We start from the raw sequence: 15,549 nt of genomic DNA, 5'->3' as shown, positions 1-15,549 counted from the left end.
AAAAAAAGGCCAACAAACAACTACTGGTTTAAGCTTTCTTTTAGGGTTTAAAGTAGATTCAGTGTGTTTAGGTTTGATTCCATCCATTTGTGCGCAGTTCAAGAACATCAAAAAACCCTTGATAGATTTGTAATGCTTGGAAACGTATCAACAAAAAACTGTACAGATTGCAGGACTGTTTTTGTCAATTTACATAGAGGTACTGTATATATAGAGAGATATGTAGTGCTATTAAGTACAACATTAATGTCAGTCTTCAGTAAAACCTTTCTTCAATATGCACTTCTTATTTTGCAAATAACTCAAACTAACGGACCGTAGCAGGACTTCAGAGTCAAGAACGATGAACGCTTTTGTCAACAAAGCCTCACATGTCAACACATTAGCAGTTAGCTAACATCTTGGCACTGTCATAGTGTTTGCTTTCTTCTAAAATCTAGCAGCTGTCAAAGCCTAAAACTGTTTCTTAGAACTGTAGATTGATAACGTGAGTAAGAAAAATGTTTTGAGTAATGTTTAGGTTTGTAAATTATTTCTTCTACAGAACCAGATACTTATCTATAATCTAAACACACGGAAAAATTCAAGAGAAGATATTCATTTCTGATGCTAACGTTTATCATCAGTTGTGTTAGAAAATTAGTAGGAAATTATTAACATAACGATTTCTGTTATCTGCTGTTTAATGCTGCAAAGTGACCATTTCATTCGAAACTAAAGGACATATTTCAGTCTTTGCTTGCTCTCAGTGCTGAACCCACAAAAACATCAACAGCTGCGTTATGATAACTTAGATATTTACTACTTTTTTCAAGAAAGGAAACAACTAATGAGAATATGCGCAGCATAATGTATTATGAATAGTTTTTTGGTGTCTCCGTTCAAAACAAGGTGCATGATATAGAGTCTTGTGTGCTTGTTCATCTTGTGTGGTGACATTTTATTGGATAAGGACAGGGCTCTTTGGTGGCAATGAAGAGAGGGTGAGAAAAAAAGCACCATGACAAGAGAGGTGAAAAACATCTTTAAGCACCTGTAGTAAAACACAATGCATGGCTCTGAAAACAGTAAAAGAAGGAATTTTTCAAAAATGGGCCAAGTCACGTCTTCAAGCCCTGTGAGACAGAGAGATGAAAGCAGGAGGGAGCAGAGGAAATGAGGGTTGAGGAGGCGTCACCTGGAGAGCTGCCTGTTATTGACAGGATCCCAACCAGGCGAGACGCCCTAAAAACTGACTAACATTGGCACTATGTCGTACAGAAAGCAGAGGGTGGTTGGGGGTGGCTGCAGTTGCAGACAGCTGTTTTGAACCAATGCATCAAACTGCTCTGTGCAAAGATTTGGAGGCTCAAGAAGGCAGATGCCAGTCATATCCAAACATAAACATGAATATGTTTACCCTCAACTTTGCGAAATTCCTTTCAGTGATAGGTATTTGTCAGCAGCAGGCAGAGCCAAGAATAACAGGAGGCCAACGTTATGTTTACAGTTCAATGAAAATGAGCGATTCCTTGTCAAAGAGAAGAGGTAAGGTGCAGCGAGGCCCGTTTCCTGTGACGTTTGTGGTGACGACGCCTCATTTACAAGCAGGGAACCTGAATGATATGTTTACTGTGCCTCTTGATAGGTCGTTTTTGTTATGACTTGGATGATAAGCACTTGCATGATAGACTGGAAAAGGCGATAGCAAATGTTTACGACTGTCTGGTGTCTAGGTGGCCACAATTCTCATAGACAACAATGAGAGCCAAAAAGGGTATGGGAGCTAAGAGGAAGGTTTGTTGTTAAAGAAGAATGCTGTTCTTGTTAAAGCTCATGTGTATTCTTAGCTCAGATCTACATCAGCATTGCTCATATTTTTAAAACTCGAGGTTGACCGAGCTCAAAACATACTTTTAAGAGACATTAAGCTAAAACAAGCATATTTATCATATGTGAGTTTTCCTGTAGGTGACAGCTGACTGAGAGCAAGGCCTAAAATACTGGGAAACTTTCAGCAAATCAAACTACAGATGCTTGTTTAGAACGAGTGAAAATCTAATGCAGCAAAGGATGTCATGATAATAACACGCAAGAGTAAATTCAATAAATGAAAAAATCAGTATGTGACAGTTTGAGCCCTGCTGCAATGGTACGTAAACTCTGGCGTTAGGAAACAAATGATCAGTCATCTGGAGGAAAGACGCAGTGCTAACATTGTATGATGTGTTTTTTAGTTTCTGGCTCCAGCCACTAAACACATTTTCAATTAAAGTTTTACTCTGAAACCTGATGAAATAGCACAAAACCATCAAGAAAAAAAGGTTGCAGCAACTCATGCATTAGCCTGACAGATGTGCAACTTATGCTGTTTGCACATCCTCTCATTTCGGTTTGTGCTGGCTCCGGTTTTCATACCTTTATTTACTCATGTTGGGCGTTACTCACTGTTTTTTTTGGCAACAACCTGCTTCTCATTCACACATGGGAGCTGTAGTCATCAGTTTTTATGGATAAGAAAGGTATTGCACTGTCCTTCTGATATAGTTCTGTGGCATTTTACCTTTGGGTGGTTTGAAACTTTAATGTGTAATCAGAGCCAAATCCCAAGATGTTAACTACTCCCCAGAATCATAAAGTATTATTGCATTGTTTTCATAACAGTGACAAATGAAAAAAAAGATTTAAAAAACAGGCAATGAATGTATGAACCCAGCAAAATAAAACGAGGCAAGAAAAAGAGAGAGCTTGGTTATCTTTTCAAAAAGTCACAATATCATTTAATATAAAACACTTTTGAATATAACATAAAGAGGAATCCATGATCAGGACCAATCCATTACCACTTGAACACTGCAGTTGGGGAGGAGATCCACCTCGAGAGCAGCTGATTTCAATGGTACTTCCAAGTGCACACAGAAAAGGGTTGAAACATGCATTTACTACATTGTACAAAGTCAAAAGCGAAAAACAGGAGGTCTTTTATTTGCCTTTACTGGCAGAGAGTCTCTGCCGCCTTGTGAGGGATCCAGAGGCAAAGGGGGGGACAGTCTTGATAGTTGGGCATGTACAGAGGTGTCCATTTGTTTCCTGGCACTTTGGGATATGTGCCTTCTTCTCTTTTAGACCGACAGCTGAAGGGAAAGCGGAAACTTGGTGTAAGGCAGGATATGACTTAACAGACGTTAGATATTTAAGATAACACTTGTAGGCTTGCTTAATTTTGACAAACAGCTCTGTTAGTCCGGCCCCTGTGCTGTGTAGTCCACCTATAGTGTTTTGTTGGTCTTGGCAGTAACAGATAGCTGTCTCTGTCTACACACGCTCCCCCACCATGTTGCTGGTAACGATCAATGAGTGAGGAAACACAGTGTCCATTCAATCTTTTTTTTCTTCGAAGCAAGCATCATTCTTTACTATGATATCCCAGTTTTTTCGATGTCAGATATGTGAGAAATAGACTTTAGAAGAAATGGAGGAAATTCCTCTCTCTTTTGTCCATTCACACTGACGTTCTTTTCCCTCCCTCCCTGACTCTTCTAGACAGACGTTCACACACACATGCTCACACTACAGATGCCACGGAGGTGACGGAGGTCACCTTATTGTCTTCTGCCCACGGTTGCAGGTTCTGCAGGGCGTAGAGGGAGGAGTTATGCAGGCAGAGGGGGTCCGGCTGCAGTGGCTGGCTCAACGTCTTCTGGAAAGCTTCCTGCTGAAGCTGCAGCATCAGCCGGTTGGCCTGCTGCCTCTCGGCCTCTCTCTCCTCTGCAGTCTGTCTTCTGCATGAAAAATGACACAAAACGAGAACAAAAGGAGATGGATTTAAGGACAACTAGAATTTTTTAATGGCGTTAAGCAATGTTTACCTGATGTTCTGAACTGAAAAAATATCATTTAGATTTACTTCTAAAAGAAAAAAAAAGTAGAAAGAAAATTAGACAGTTTCTCACCACTTACAGGATTAATCAATATGTTCAGGCCTTAAAGATAAAAAATGATAAAAAAAATACAAATACATGCCGTATTTGTATGTCAGAGAAAACTGAACCACTGAGAAAAAGGTCGAATTTCAAAATAATGAACTGCCTGCAGAAGTACAGTAAAGCCGCAATGGGCCTTTATGTTGCTTTAAATAAAAAACTCAACAAGAAAAAACAATCACACTGGTCAGAAATTAGATTGTCTTTGTCGTTTTCCCTAGTTTCTGATTATTGTTGTCAATAATGACAAAGGAGCCCATGAGCAAGACAGTTAAAACATGAAGAAATGAAAAAGTGGGTAATATCAAGAAGAGCCTTTTCTGTAGGTTTCCAAATGTTTCCAATTAAAACCTGCTCTTTTGCCAAATGGTTGATATGCCTGAATGTTTATTCAACACCTGTGCCACAGACTTTTAGCTTCAGGCTAGGAGATGGCCAATCACGATGAGTGACAGGTGACGGTGAGGGAACGCAGCAGACGGAGAGGGAGGATATGCAGAGCACCTCCTGCCTAAAGGTGAAACGTTACATCTGTTTTTCTTTTCTTTTCAGAGCAATAACAGCGCACATCCTGTCTGTCCTGTACGCCCATAATGGAAGAAGGTATCTAATGGAAAACACTGTATGTGTATACTGGCGTGGGTATTTAAGTCCTCGTCATTTCCAGATTGCACTCACATTCATACTTAGATGTGTGTGAAACGTTGACTTTATGCAGCATCTATATTTCTGAGATAAACACAACATATAGACAAATTCTTGTCACATATGTTTCCATAAGTAGTAAATAAGTAGTCTCTGCTCCATGTGTGCTAATTTTTGTAAAGAAATGTTCTGAAAAGCTTCTATCACTGTTAAAAAATAATGCACCATGAGAAATTTAGTTGACTTTTAATAGCAATCTTGGTGTTACAAATAAAACAACCTGTAACAAATTCATTAAAATCAGCAGCAGGATCAAAATGGCAGGCAGGAATCACAAGCAGGAACACACCTCTAAAACACTCTTTCATGCACACTAACCTCCATCCATTAGCCACACATTATTGTTAACAGCATTATCATAATCTGATTCCCTGGCTGTTGATTTGATCATCCTCTTGTTACTAGCGTAGTCGTCACGCAAAGACATCCCTCATGCTCATGCTATCAGGTGCACACTGCACGGGGACGGCATAAATCTCAGCAAAAGTAGGAAATCAGAAAGCGAGTTAAACCAATTCCCCTGTTACTCGTGACGTGCCGTTCAGTCAGCAAATAGTTTTATTAGAAGCAGATTAACATTTTAATTCATTTGTATTGAAATTTTGTGGTGGAAACTAGTATTGTTTGGTGTCATTGATGGGATTTTTTAAATGAAAAGCACATTTTTTTGTGTTTGATGACCAAACCAAATTCTTACATGTTAATCTGAAATAAATAAGGCTATAAAGTTATTCAAAAATGCAAACAAAAGCATAGCTTTTAACTGTTTGCCATGTGAAACTAATATGAAACTCATTCTAAAAAGCATTAAGGTCATTTAAACATAAAACCCCTTAAGATAATGACTTACGGTAATTTAGTTGTTTGTAATATACTTTTGAAATATGTGTCCTGCTCCTTTAACAATGGGCAGGGCATCATAATTTGATTTCCTACTCATTTACTTCAAAATGGCTATAAACAACAGTTAGAATGAAGTGTGTGTGTGTGTGTGTGTGTGTGTGTGTGTGTGTGTATTCTCTATATGGACTTGGCAGTCATTTTCTCCTGTGAGTGTTTCAGTATTGCTTTGGACAGCAGGTTTCTAAAAAGCCTTTCAGGAGGCTCAGGAGTAATTGTGCTTGGTCAAGTGAACTGGCCTCGACCGGCAGCTAAGCTAAGCAAAATAGGTGTTGTGTTGTACAACTTCTTGAATGCTGTGGGTAGTTTTACTCGTATTTGAAGGAAGACGTGGATAAGCATTTTGGAAGCAAGTGTAAAACAGAGACAAATTCAGAGTTGTTAGTTTTGCTCAAGAAAGCGTTGCTACTGAGTGAGCATTCTGTCCTCATAAAGCCAAATAGCCTCTGAAAAAACCATCAGTCTTTTTTCTTTTTTTTTTTGCATTAAGAGATCATATGGGAGAAGTTGGGTATGTCATGTGGAAGAGAGAAACACTGTGCTGCACCAAATCACACTCAAAGTGAATGAGCACCCTGCAGCAGTCTTACCGCCATTTTGTCCGCCTGTTCTGAAACCAGGTCTTAACTTGTGCATCCGTCATCTTTAGGGCCTTTGCCAAAGTGGCACGCTCAGCCGACGCCAGGTACTTCTGCCGGTGAAATCGTTTCTCCAGTTCGCAGATCTGCACCCGGCTGAAGGAGGTGCGAGGCTTTTTTCTTTTGGGTGGCGTCCGGTTCTGGTAAGGGTGGCCAATACGACGGGTCACGGAGAAGGGCGAGAGGGCAGCTGACAAAGGAAAGAAAGTGGACTTATTTCACTTTCTTCTCTTCATAAACATACATATTATTTCTATTTCTAACTGTAATGACGTCATTATTTCTGAGGTGTGAACTCATATCTCTTAAGACTTTGTTTGGAGACTCAGTTGCAAACACAGTTTCAATTTCCAGTCTTTACATTAAAAACAACATACTTTTTTTTACATGAGAGAGGAATAAAAAGTATATGCACATCAACTTAAGAAATAATTCAAAGTAATAATTTGCTTGGAGCTGATGTAAATTAGCCGCACATAGTATTAAAAAATGATATAAAGACTGGAGATTCAACATTTTGCTTTTTTACATTATATATTAAAGCCATGAAAGAGGCTCTTAAAAATCAATTGTGACAAAAATTGCTTGGATACAGTTTTGGGGGGTGACTCACCTGGGCAAGCCCCCTTTGGAAAAGGATAGTCTGCAAGAAGGCCACTGCCGTCTCGCAGGTGAGCAAACTCAGGGTAATAGCATTTGGCTAATGTCTCCACAGTGCTCCAGACAGGGACCCTGCTGATGTCTCCCTTGGGGAGGGGACAGAGGGACCCAGTGGCCTCCGGCCCCCCTGGGGCCTCCCCGGCTCGGCTCTCCTCTGCCTGCTCCCCTAAAGGAAAGGGAGACACAGTGAGGTCCCACATCTGGAGCACAGCAGCAGCTGCCGCCGGGCGGGCGGGCACCAACGCATAGCAGCTAATCATATGAAGGAGGCCTAAATGATGAACAGAGTCTACTTTAATGTCATTTACTGCTAGCTCTTAAGTTTGTGTTTGGGGATGTTTTGTTAGAAAATGAGATATCTGCCATTCAGAGAAAATAAGTGACAACCAGCAGGGTTTCATAGATAAATCAGGCACAAACTGGTTGGGTTTAACTCAGAGCCATCCGTTAAAATACTACTGCAATACAGTTCAGAGACTTCGGAGGATATTATCCTCCCGTTACAGAAATAATTTCAAAATATATAAAGTATTAGCACAAAATACTGTAGATTTAGACATTGAAGCTTCAGCAGTGTTCTTACATGACTTCTTGAACGTAAACATAATTTCAGCAGTACTGACAACATATTCTACACATTCTGTTATCGTTGTTATTGTAAATACTTTATGATAAATACTCATATATATATATATATTATTGAGGTTTTTCTCATCTGATTAAGCTGTAAATCTCCATATTATGTATAAAGTATCTGAAGAAGATGTTTCTCGTTTTCAATGGCAATCTAGATCAAATGGAAGACTAATGTGCAATAAGTATGCATTCATTATAAAACAAAAACAGGAAAATAATGCCATTGGGGCTTTGCCTTTTCATTTCCTTTGTTTTTGTGCCTTTTATAAATTATAAATTACACATTGTCACAGCATGAGTGAATGTTAAGGGTGTTCCTTCTTTCTGTGCCTCAGGTCCTGGTGGTTCACTTTCACGAGCTGGGTATTAATAACAACTTATCCTCTGCATCATAAAATATCTATGAATTCTGTCTATTTTGTCAGCAATGGGTAAACAGAAGATCAATAAATGTAATGAGATCGTTGGCCATGGATCCACTCCCCCAGCCACGCTCTTATTTAGAAGCTGAATGGAGATCAAGAGCTTAAAAAATGTGTTCCTCTGTATCTTTGTGTTATTCCTCTCCAGCAAGCTGTTTTGCCTGCTGTCTTACAGGGTGTTTATCTGTTTTTGTTTTGTCAGAAAAATCACCAGGAGCCGAAATAAATATGAAAACATCTGCATGGATGTACCCTCGGGGTTACGTGCTGCCGCTGCTGCTGCTCTCAGAGTTTCAGCGACCTGAAAATTCATTTGCTACTCACGCGTTGGCAATTTGGATGGAAAATGGAACATGAAGCTATTATGTGCTCGGCAGACATTTCCAGGGAGCTTGCCAGTGTCCCCTGATGGTCTTGAACACGAGTGGCAAATTGAAGCGCACACGAGCAGATGATTTGTAAAGTAAAGATAAGTAGCTAGATTGTGCTGTTACAGTAGGTCACAGAAAGTTTACATCAGCTTTGTGTAAATTAGCAACACAGATTTAATGTCGGACATGAAAACCTGCTAAGTTTATTGGCTTTTTACTGTGGATTTATTGTAGCCATGACCTCTCTGTTTTATCTTCTCTTAATGCTAATCTCCTAAGGTAATATTCATCTAACACTATAATACAACTTCATGTAATGCGTTGCTTAGATGCTCAATAATAATAAAATGGTAATTGTAGCCCTCTTATTTTCCTTTTGAGACTTAGACAGGCATCTGTGGTATTTAGTTGTGACTTTATAATGACAAAACCCTGTGTTATCTCTAGAATATTACTATAGGTGGACTGTAACACCTCTTTGGCCTTTAATACTGACTCATAGTGAACTTATTGTACTTCATAACTCCAGCAGCTTCTAACGATGATCATTCCACGATGCCTCTGTAACAACTGAATGGTCATTTTTGGGCGGTCGTATCATTGCCTAAATCAACGTGGAGCCCTACGGGTCACAGGGGGAGAGCATGCAGGCCTGTTGTTGCTCCCAGCAGCAGGTCTGGCTAAATAATACTGCATTAGATGGCTATTTCGGGCCATCTGTGGGCTAACTAATGGGCCAGGCACATACAGGCACGTTCAGAGGCAACCCAACATGCAGCAGGATCTTTTGGAGATGCCAACTGCAGCAGAGTATTGCCTTACAGAGCCCAAAATGCTGATAGATATACAATACATTGGTTCTATGGATGCAGCATAAGTTTGACATGAGGTGTAAAACCTGAGAGACTAAGATAGATAAATGGATATATTACTGATCCCATCAAAAAGACAACAAAAAAAATCTATTGAAAAAAGTAAAAATGTACTTTATAAATTAACTCTTCCAGTGATATCTTTTCAAGGCCTGTAATAACTGCTGAGAGTGTGAACTGTACACTGTAGATGAAACAGGTCAAAGGAAATTCAAACAATTAAAACCTTCTCAGCCAGAAATGGAAATATGTTACAGCTGCTACAAAATTCATTTGTTGCCTGTATGAATCATGATATTCTTCTTATTTTTCATTTTGTTTCTTTGATAATTGCCTTGTCATAAACAATGTTCAGAAGGATGCGGAGGGGCTGGATGATAAAGACACTGCACTGAAAGGGTAATGATGTTGTTGTAAAAACTCATACATAAAAAATAATGCCAGTAAGGTGTGGCTAGAAAAGAAAATTAAAGAAAACAGTTCGAGATGAAAACAGTTACTGATAAACTTTCCCTTACATTTAATCATCAGACATGACATCAACTGTCTGTAGTTATTTTGTAATCATTTACTGCTTTCATGAGCAACGTTTAAACAGACTGTGAAGAGCCTGTGTGAAATCTGTGAACAGTCACACATCTCGGGTACACCCTGTTCACACTTCAGTTCATTTATTTATAGACAAAAAAAAACTAAATCTTCCCATGACACGGAAATGCAAGAGGGAAAAAAACACAACAAAAATAAGCAGGCCTTTACTTCTCCTTCGTCAAAATGAAAAAGGAAACGGCTGAAAATACTAAATCTGCTGCCTGGGTAACGCAATTTAGCATAAGCATTATCGAAAGATAAAATGCCACCGTTGAGAATATATTTCCCATAATAAAACCACTTATACTTAATAACACTTCTCGGTGACAGCGCCTCCCTTCCCCACAGCGGATATTACCTTTGTAGCAATCTAATAAATATACCCGTGAAGGATTCTAAAGGGGATATTGAAATATAACGTGAACATACATTGCTATTTATTACACTATACGGGACAAAAGGAAATACTCTGTTTTCTGCCACATCGAGAAACAGAAGGGCAGCGACGAGTTCAAGCACATTTTTCTGCCTTTCTGTCAGTGAGACCAAGACAGATTTACTGGAGGGAAAAGGAGTTTAATTATGTTTTTTATTGGTGTTAGGTGGATTATAGAGCTGTTCATGCTGTATTATGAGCCTGTTTATTGTCTAAATGTACGAACGACCTGCATTATCTTCTGTCATTAGTGTTACTGTATAATTATAATCAGCATTAGTGTTATTATCAGCAGCATTTTGTCGTGTTGGTGGTGGTATAGTTGATCACAGGGTTGGTTTATTAATTGGATTAGGTGTGTTATCACTCGTATCTACTAATAAATTCAGTTCACATTTGACTTTGCATCTCGTGTGATGCTGGGGACTTTTTTAAAACCTTTGTAAGCTTTATATTGTTTACGGCTGGTTATTAAACAGCTTAAAAGCTTGCATTTGCACAACAGCTGCAGCTGAGATGCTTTCGTCTGATCATATTTCTTATGCTATTAAAACAAGCCGTAAACACGATTAAAAAACCTCTCAAGATAAAGATAATAAAAACGGAATTAAACTGAAAGTAAATCGTAAAGTCACGTAAAAAGAAGCCACATTTTTTAGTGCAGGAAAGAAATCCAAAATAATGTGCTACAATTAATAACCTGGCCAGAAGTTGTAATATTAATGATGATGATGGAAACATATATACACTGTGGTGAAATGTGGGATAAAACAATACTAAGAAGAGCTAAATTATTTATTTTACCCCTTTGCACCAACCAGATGGAGGCTATACGAGTCAGATTTTTGCAGATGAATAACTGAAGCCAGTAACAGACTAAACCTATCTTTAGCCGCTGTCTGAGTCTGCGTTGGCTACCATGATGTATGGTCGTCAATTTCTGCCATATAACGTGAAAAACGAGAAGCAATTGTTCCGTTTAACTGGTTTCTTTTTACATCCCTAAGCAAAACTCCCATGAACGGAATATCTGGAAGCCTTTGGCAGCATGTTTAACTGCTTAAAGCTGCACTGGACCGTGTTTCCCTCCTCCGGTTTCATCTTGGAAGGCGAGGAGAAAAACAAGAAACTGGGAGAAACATTCAAATTGCTGCTCTGCCATGAGGATAGATGATAGTCTGCTTGATTTACGGCCCTCTATAGGAAACATAGCAGGCTAAATCTGGATTGTGTGTGTGAAAGAGAGACAGAGCATGTGCGTTTGGCCGTCATGTCGCTGCTGTTGTTGCAGATCTTTAGCTGATCAATACAGAGCAAAGAAATAGGCTGCGAAATAATTACAGCGACACAAAGCTGAGAGAAATTAAACGAGGGGCCCTCGGTGACTATGAGTAAAATTGATAAGCCTATTTACACCGTATCTTTTTGCAGATGACATATCGTCCCCCAGTTTTTAATAATTAATCTGATTGAAAGAACTGAAATATGAATATTTAATGCCTTGAAAGGAGGGGTAAGCGCGTGCAATTCCTTGATGCTCTTCATTTTCATCTGGCTTGCGATGACGTCATGAGAAAAATACTAATGAAACCACCCCAACTAAAAATCAAAATAAGCTGCAACGCGTTTTATCCAATAATAATAATAATAAACAAACAACTCAAAGAACTCGGTTATTTTTCTCATTGTTTATATCTTTTATGACACGAAATTAAAAAATTAAAACAAAAGTCTCGAACCAGAAAGCAAATAATGCTTTGAGGACTGAGAGCATGGGGCTGTGTGCAGGTCACTAACTGAGAAATAAACTGGGTGCGATAATGAGAAATATAGAGAATAAGAAAAGAAAAAGGAAAGGGAAAAAAAAGAAAAAGAAACGTAACATTGTTTTATTGCTTTTCAGACGGAAAAACGTTTAATTTCTCTATTTTTTATAAGAAAGGAAATAAATATTTATTATCTGTCGTATTTATGCGCCATAAAATTTCAAATGCCAGCCCTAATTCAAGCAAATCAATATAAACTATATTTAGAATAAAAAAGATTTTCTCGTCTACAAATTGGAGGGAATAAGGCTGAAGTCTTTCATTCACAGATTTAATTATACAGATTAATTGGATCAATTTGATTTAGCAATGCCAGACTATTTAAAAACAGCATAATAAAATAATAATAATAGTAATTATTATTATGATAGCCTTACTTATATAGAATTTTACCTCTCATATGGTATTACTATGACTCGTCTTCCTGCTTTCTCAATTGGTTCATAGAAGGAAAAAAAAGTCATTCATCCTCATGAAAAACCGGGAAACGTTGTTATCCGTCATATGCTGTAAATGGAGAGTGATGGTCCAATACTGATTCATCAGCATGTCTGTGTCAATTTCTCTACTCGTTCATCAGGCTGCCCTTCCAGCATAATAAAAGCAACTCTGTGTGCGCATCTATGATTCGTTATGAATTACAATCTAGATTAAAACATCAGCTCCATTTTGTTGATCTGTTGGGCCCCGCTCGGCATGCACTCGTCACCGTACAGAACCAGTTATGTACACGAATTTTACAATTTATCCACACAACAAAAAATGCCATATGTGATCTATTTTCATCTGAATGCAGTGTGGTGGGAAATGCACGTGAAAGCACAGAGGATTGCTCAGAGATGCGTGCACCAACTCTAACTCTGCTATAAAGCAATGGGAAACATTAAACTTCAGGTCTGTTTTACCTGTTAGTCTGTCCTTGGCAAACCTCCTACTGCTCTCCATCCACGGAAAGGTGAAGTTTGCTGCATTTCCCATCCCCATCCCGGGCACCGAGGGGATGCCGGGTCCAATACCCGGCGGATGTGTGGAAGGGGGAGGGTGAGGCGCAGCAGCCCCAGGCGGTGGTGGCGGTGGCAGGGGTCTGTGCGCCGGCACCCGAATCACACCGCCTGCGCCTCCAGAGTTCACATTAACGTTCATGTTCATGCTAACGTTCATGTTCATGTTGACATTATAGGAGCCGGCCAACCCCGCCGCTGCCGCCATGGAGCAGGCCGGGTTGTAGACGCTGTTGTAGCCGTTGCTATAGACATTGGAGGCCAACGCGTAATCCGGGTCGCCGGTCCGGTTAGGCAGCATGCAACCACTGGACTGGTCCGAGCTGTTAAGGATCTGGTCGATTCCGAAGCTGATGGGTTCATGCTGCTGCTGGTGCGTCTGGTTCACCTCCTCGATCCCAGTGTGCTCCATTTTTTTCGAAGATGTTTCACTAGATCTTAAAAGTGTAGAGGTGTATTTTCGTCATATAGTGATTTACGTGAAAGGAAATCAAATGTTTGTTTGTATGCTGCAGTAAGGGGCTGTTTTGTTGCTTTCAAGCATCGACAGTCTACTCCCAGGAAACTAATAACGTGTCCAGCACTATCCAAAACCGTGCCATTATTTTTGTCCAGCCGTGGGATCGGATGTTTCCTAAATTAAATGCCTATCCGCCGGGCTAACAAAAAGCGTAGCCTATCCATCTTTAATAAAGCGTCCTATCCCAGTGAATTAGTCACAAGACAGTCTATCAACAAGAAAAGCAGCCGGCGATGCCAAATGGTTATCCTGAGAAGCCTACTTACAGACAAAAATCCGTGATTTCGAGAGAAGGCAGCTCTCTGGAGAGACTTGATGCGCTTTGTTCGCCTACTCTGGCAGAGACAATCCATACGCTGGGGACATGGCAAGATAACCAAGCTCGTCGTATCAAAACGAAGAAGGAGAAAAACGGAACAAACCCGAGGAAGCGAGAAGGAAACGCTGACCTCGCAGGCGTGGATATTAATTGGAGGTGAGCGCGAAAGAGGGCTCTGTTGTGCTGAATGGTGAAGTGCGTTTCAGCAGGTGAGACAGCCCTCTGCGTAAAAGCTGCCATTCGGTCCTCCAGCCAAACACCTCCCTCCCGTCTCTCACTCTCTCCCTCTCCCTCCCCCTCCTCCCTCCTCCAAGCTAGGACAGTTGTTTTGCTCGGATGTCTTAAAGAGGCCGCAGCGTTCTATATTTCTGCAGCTTTTCTTGTATTAAAGTGGAGGTTTGGGGCATTTTATTAAGGCCCGGGCCACAGTCAAGTGGCGTTCAACAGCCTTTCAGTTCCCCTACGACATACAGATTCTGCAGAAATGTCAAGTCGTAAAGAATGTTTGATGTAGAACATGTCATTTTTCAAATTCAGATTTCATATATGTTATGTAGTTTCAAAATGACACAGGTTGTGTTTTCTTTAACAGATTTTATCAAAGCGGTAATAAAAAAAGATCTTTTCATAAAGTTGTATCTTCAAGAATAACCAAAAACAGATCAAACTGCGTTTGATTTTGTGTAGCTATCCATATTGTTTCGCTTTTAACTCTTTATAGTTAATTACCTGTTCATTTTTGTAGTTTTGTCTTATTGTCCAAAGCTGAAGGCTCCGGGGAACCTTCTTTAACTCCTGGGTTTGAACATCCGAGAGAGCATCTGCTGTCGGGCCAGATTTGATACAGACAGAACGTAACGGCAGGTGAGAACCATCGTGAAAACAATTAAGCATGAGACGTTTCTGTGCTTGTGTATGTTGAATTAAACAGTTTATTCCACTATAGACCCAAAGAGTTGACCATCCACATTCAGGTCAGTGAACTCTCGTCGAGGATGAGACAAAATGGCAAAAACATGAATGAGCCTGGTGATGTTCAAAGGCAGGATACAACAAACAGTGAGCAGATTGATGCGTGTGAGGCGGGCTGAAACAATGATCTGTTGCGCTTTGACGGACAATGAAGCCATAAATCCGCCGATATTGACGGGAAGTGTGCAGAGTACAGGCCTGGTTAAAAGGCACTGATAGGCCCATTTCAGCGTACATTATCACAAAGTAATGAAATGTAAACCCAGTGGTGAGCCAGATTTAGTCTGCGCGTGCAAGACAACGTATTAGATAGATAGATAGATAGATAGATAGATAGATAGATAGATAGATAGATAGATAGATAGATAGATAGATAGATAGATAGATAGATAGATAGATAGATAGATAGATAGATAGATAGATAGATAGATAGATAGATAGATAGATAGATAGATAGATAGATAGATAGATAGATAGATAGATAGATAGATAGATAGAAAATTAAACAAATAAATAACAGCTGGACTCACGAAGCCAGATGTGAAAAGCGGAGCTGCTGATTTGCACAAATTATTTAACCTTTCTTCGCCCGAAGCGACGACGTGGATCGCCAGGTCTCAATTCAATAAAAATGAAAAATGGCTTATAATAAAAGCGCGACACGGGGAAAAACGAATTTAATATATCACCGTTTTATTACGCACTTATTTCACTTTCC

At 39.7% G+C, this 15,549-nt stretch overlaps 1 protein-coding gene across 3 annotated transcripts; it reads right to left on the bottom strand.

Annotated features, from left to right (window-relative positions):
• Positions 1 to 2,731: 2,731 nt before the first annotated feature.
• Positions 2,732 to 14,099, bottom strand: tlx2 (T cell leukemia homeobox 2). 3 transcript variants are annotated; one of them, XM_072395198.1, is made up of 5 exons: positions 12,925 to 14,099; positions 6,819 to 7,031; positions 6,158 to 6,395; positions 3,581 to 3,761; positions 2,732 to 3,113 (listed from the first exon to the last, which is right to left on the bottom strand). In XM_072395198.1, exons 1-5 carry the CDS (start codon positions 13,430 to 13,432, stop codon positions 3,102 to 3,104), a joined length of 1,152 nt encoding a protein of 383 aa, XP_072251299.1. In that variant the 5' UTR covers positions 13,433 to 14,099; the 3' UTR covers positions 2,732 to 3,101. The 3 variants fall into 3 exon arrangements, with proteins under 3 accessions (XP_072251299.1, XP_072251298.1, XP_072251300.1); XM_072395197.1 differs by lacking the exon at positions 2,732 to 3,113 and having other exon boundaries at positions 3,120 to 3,761; XM_072395199.1 differs by lacking the exons at positions 2,732 to 3,113; positions 6,819 to 7,031 and having other exon boundaries at positions 3,120 to 3,761.
• Positions 14,100 to 15,549: the final 1,450 nt, after the last annotated feature.

The sequence above is a fragment of the Leuresthes tenuis genome, unplaced genomic scaffold (assembly GCF_036924035.1).
Source record: "Leuresthes tenuis unplaced genomic scaffold, fLeuTen1.0.hap1 SCAF_11, whole genome shotgun sequence".
NCBI lineage: Eukaryota > Metazoa > Chordata > Actinopteri > Atheriniformes > Atherinopsidae > Leuresthes > Leuresthes tenuis.
This window is presented reverse-complemented; position numbering and strand designations above follow the sequence as displayed.

Coding starts and splice junctions, on each gene's coding strand:
- tlx2 (XM_072395197.1), bottom strand. CDS start 13,432: ATGGAGCACACTGGGATCGAGGAGGTGAACCAGACGCACCAGCAGCAG. Junction 7,032..12,924: donor TGCCAAGGACAGACTAACAG/GTAAAACAGACC, acceptor CCTTTCCTTTAG/GGGAGCAGGCAGAGGAGAGC. Junction 6,396..6,818: donor TCCAAAGGGGGCTTGCCCAG/GTGAGTCACCCC, acceptor TTCCTTTGTCAG/CTGCCCTCTCGCCCTTCTCC.